The 3,910-nt window shown below is 54.7% G+C and overlaps 1 protein-coding gene across 1 annotated transcript; it reads right to left on the bottom strand.

The window, feature by feature from the left end:
• Positions 1–727: 727 nt before the first annotated feature.
• Positions 728–2,692, bottom strand: LOC149350025 (uncharacterized). The gene is made up of 2 exons (XM_089575508.1): positions 2,468–2,692; positions 728–1,009 (listed from the first exon to the last, which is right to left on the bottom strand). Exons 1-2 carry the CDS (start codon positions 2,690–2,692, stop codon positions 728–730), a joined length of 507 nt encoding a protein of 168 aa, XP_089431634.1.
• Between the last annotated feature and the right edge of the window lie 1,218 nt (positions 2,693–3,910).

Here is a 3,910-nt window from a genome sequence, read left to right as displayed (position 1 = left end):
AGCGTCTGCGGGGTAACTTCTCTTTCTCTTTCCTTTTGCTTTTTTTATCAGCCGTGCGACGATCGGTCGAGATTGGAATATGACGCTCAATCTGATTCGACGCTCTGTACAGATTTTAAAAAAGAAAGTAAAGCAACGCTTTTTATGAAGGCTTTATCAAGTCTGCTTTCTCGTGCTGCGCGATAAAAGCTGACGGAGCGTTGTTGACAGAAGTGACGCGCGTGGCGAGACAATAGCACCGCTTCGTGCGTGAAGGACGGGCAAAATTCTTCAGTACCGAAAAATATATCTTGCCCTCACCACACCCTCCAACTCATCCCCATCTTTTCCAGCTTCCAGTCCAAATTGTTCTCAATTGAGGCAGAGAATGCAAGTACCGTGTCCATCGAAACTTTTACTGGAGCATGCAGCCTCTCTCCAAAGGAAAGCAGCTACCACAAAGAGACGTGCGTTGTAAAAATACGTATATTTATTTGCAAATAAATAACGTATGATCTCATTTGGAGCGCGTCGGATTCTATATATGAAACAGATCCTGAGAGAATGGTTCATGGTCGCAATAAATAACACGCAGCAATGACGGACGAAGCACAGTCAATAAATAGGGTGCGAATGCACCCGCGCCGAGTGAGGTGAAGAAACCATCACGGGCCGGCCCTGTCCGGCCAGGATGGAGACAGCAGGAGGCGCGACGGCCTCTCGTGCCGCCGCCGGGCGAGTCGAGGTACTACGGTGCGTTTGCGTGCAGAGCGGGGTCGCTTGTCCATCTCCAGGCGACGCACTGCTTCACCTCGTGAGGTCTGGATCGGCACTCGCACTCGGTGTGGTTGTTGAAGGTCAGCCGCTCGTCCTGTGATGGACTCCAGTTCCCGCTGGAGTCCATCACCTGCACATGGAACCAGAGCTCCACATTTTGGGTGTCCTTGGGTTGGCAGTAGTCGTCCTTTCTGTCGCAGCAGGCCATGTCCGGGGCACACCGGTGCACCACGGTGCAGCGTGGGAAGTAGGACTGCAGAAACACACACACAAAAAAAACGGAGGCGGTGGTTAGGCAAGCCGCGCACTCTGGTGCAGTGCCATGCCCGTGTTTCTGGTGAAACGGCGACCGTGTTTTGGAGACCCACGGAGGGGCCCCCGCGTCACTGTCGCTAATGGCGCCGCAGTGGAGTACACATTAGCGCTCTCAAAGGCTACAAGGTTGGTGTCTGGAAATAGGCGTTGACAATGAATCTAGGAAAGGTAGGCGAAAAATCGCATCCGTGATGCGAAACATCCATCACAATCCTTTTTATTTACAAGTCACAATCCTTTTTATTTTTTATCAATACGCGTTTTTGTTGTTAATGTTTCCTGAACACTTCTGTAACACCATATGCCAACTTAGTGGGACCAGGAAGCCTTCGCACCTCTGCTTACTATATATGAGACACTTTTTGCCAAGAGGCCACCGACGTGGGTCGCGTTGCAATCATACACATATTCCGACATCACACTAGCGGGCCACGTGTGTGCAAATGTACAAAGCCTGCCTCTTGCACGCATGGGCACACGTGCCTGCCATAACAATTAGAAAGGTCCTTGCTGTATCCCCAGTGTGGTTATCAAGCTGCGCAATTTTGAAGCACCTGAGTTTCCGCCAGGAAGCGTCGGCGCATGATAATTCCAGCCGTCATGCGTCAACCATGTTTTGGCGGCGAGATGGGAGCTAGCTAAAAGTGCTTCTTTAAAATAAAAAAAAAGTAATAATGGCGACCTTGGCCCCAAAAAATGCAATACATTTTCGTTAAAACGCTCCTTGCTATGCAAGGTTGCCTTAACTGTGTATCAGACCGTGCAGCGAGACGAGGTTGTACGAACACGCGAATAGAAACGGGGACAGAGTGCGGAAAGCGCTGCTGTACATGTTTTATATCATGCGTTAGGGCAGTTCTGTCCCCTGTGGCACGTGTAATTCCCTTCGCACTGTATTGATCTGGTGGCGAAGCTACCCTGAGCGGTTCTCTTTCGACCACTCACGTTTCCCCCTAGTGGCGCATATTCAGCAATCGCAAGGCACACCCGAGCTACAGGTGTGATACGCGCGGTCTTTCCGACCAGTTCGTTTTGACGGCACTTGGAGGAAAACGGCTGCACTCTCGCATGCGTCCAAGTTGAAAAGTACATGTACAGTACGAGCATGTGTTCCTCGGAGTACACTAATGGTATGTATGTGCAAAGGGACGTGGCGGTGCATGCGGTCACTTTGTGGGACTCTGCAGCACTTGAATCGCTCCTGCTATGGCATCGATCTCTGCGTATCCTATGCTTATATCGGAAATACATATGAAGCATCCTCTTCCGCAGCTGTGCGGCGAATATAATTCGAACAATAAACTTTCACCTCACCCTCTTCGGTGTGTGAAGTCTACTGACAATAAATGCAGCAGTGACAGGCTCACAAGGCAAACTATTCCGGCAGGGCACTCACTTTGCTCATGTTTGGATAGATGTCTTCCACGCAGACTGTCCTGGGCTGCGGAAACCTGCAGCGCGCCTCCCGCCACACCATCTCGAGGTGCACACTGGCGTTCCCAGATTGGGCGTTGCTGTTTGTCTGGCGCGGCAGGCACTGTCCCACGGCGAAGCACGTGCACAAGACGAGCAGTGCGGTCCAGGCGAGTCCCCTCGCCACTCGTTCGTGTTCGCTGGCCATGGCTATTGGCGGTGGGGCAAGTGCGGCTTGCGAGCAACGGTTGTCGAATGGTGAACTACCGGGCGCCCATGATGGTTATATGCCCCCGCGTTACCGTGATTGCACACGGCGCTCGTGCGGCAGACTGCTTGGCCGCCAAGGCCCCGCCGAAGCACGGCGTCTTCCGCCGGCGCGCGTCGTCTTCCGACGCGTGACGTCAGGATCCCGGGGAAGCACTAATGAGAGAGGCGTCTTTATGGGCCATGCCACGGAATCCAGTTTTCCGGGACGCAAAGATTGATTCCCTCAGCCGCCCTTCCTCTTGGTCGCGCGATTCGGACGTCCGCATCTTCCGCGTCCGCCCGCCTCGCGGGCTTTTTTTGTGGGGAGAGCCCAGTGCGCGACACTGCCTGAACTTTCCCGCGTGGTCGCGCGGTTTGGACGTCCGCATCTTCCGCGTCCGCCCGCCGCGCGGGCTTTTTTGTGGGGAGAGCCCAGTGCGCGACACTTCCTGAGCTTTCCCGCGTGGTCGCGCGGTTCGGACGTCCGCATCTTCCGCGTCCGCCCGCCGGTGGTGGTGGAAAACATTTATTTACAGATAAACTTCGGGAGGTGAGGTATGAGCTGACCCAGAGGGGGCCAGCTCTCACAAGTACAAGGTGGAGGTCCCTAGTTCGGGACCCCAGTGGCGTCGGCCGGTGCCCGGGCTCGCGCGACCAGGGCCCGTTGGGCCTGCAGGTCAGAGCAGCCGAGCAGGGTCGCCTCCCAGTCCTCCCGGGTTGGATTGGGGTGAGGGGGGATAGCAGGGTTGGAGGGGCAGGCCCACACCATGTGGTAGATGTCCGAAGACTTCTCCGCACAGTGCGGACAGCTGCCAGAGAAAGAAGGGTCAAAGTGTTTGAGAGCTGCCGGGCACAGCAAAGTATTTGTATATAGGCGGAGCAGAAGCCGCTCCTCCGCCTTTGAGAGACCTTTACACGGGCGGGGATAAAGACTATGACCAGATTGATAAAGTAAAGAAATGTCTTTAAACGGGTAAGCTGGAGTTAATTCGAGTTCCTGATCGTCGGGGTCGGAGGGGAATGTCCGGTGAGAGAGCGCGCGGGCGGCGGCGTCAGCTGCCTCATTTCCCTCAAGGCCCATGTGAGCAGGAGCCCAAACGATACGCCGGTGAGCGGGGTCCCCGGTATAGACGCTGTTTTGGAGAATGCGGTAGGCTAGATACGGTACCCAGCCCTG

Source organism: Amblyomma mixtum, chromosome 3 (genome assembly GCF_055824585.1).
Source record: "Amblyomma mixtum isolate Tamu chromosome 3, ASM5582458v1, whole genome shotgun sequence".
Taxonomy (NCBI): domain Eukaryota; kingdom Metazoa; phylum Arthropoda; class Arachnida; order Ixodida; family Ixodidae; genus Amblyomma; species Amblyomma mixtum.
Note: the sequence above shows the minus strand (reverse complement) of the source record. Positions and strands in the feature narration are given on the sequence as shown.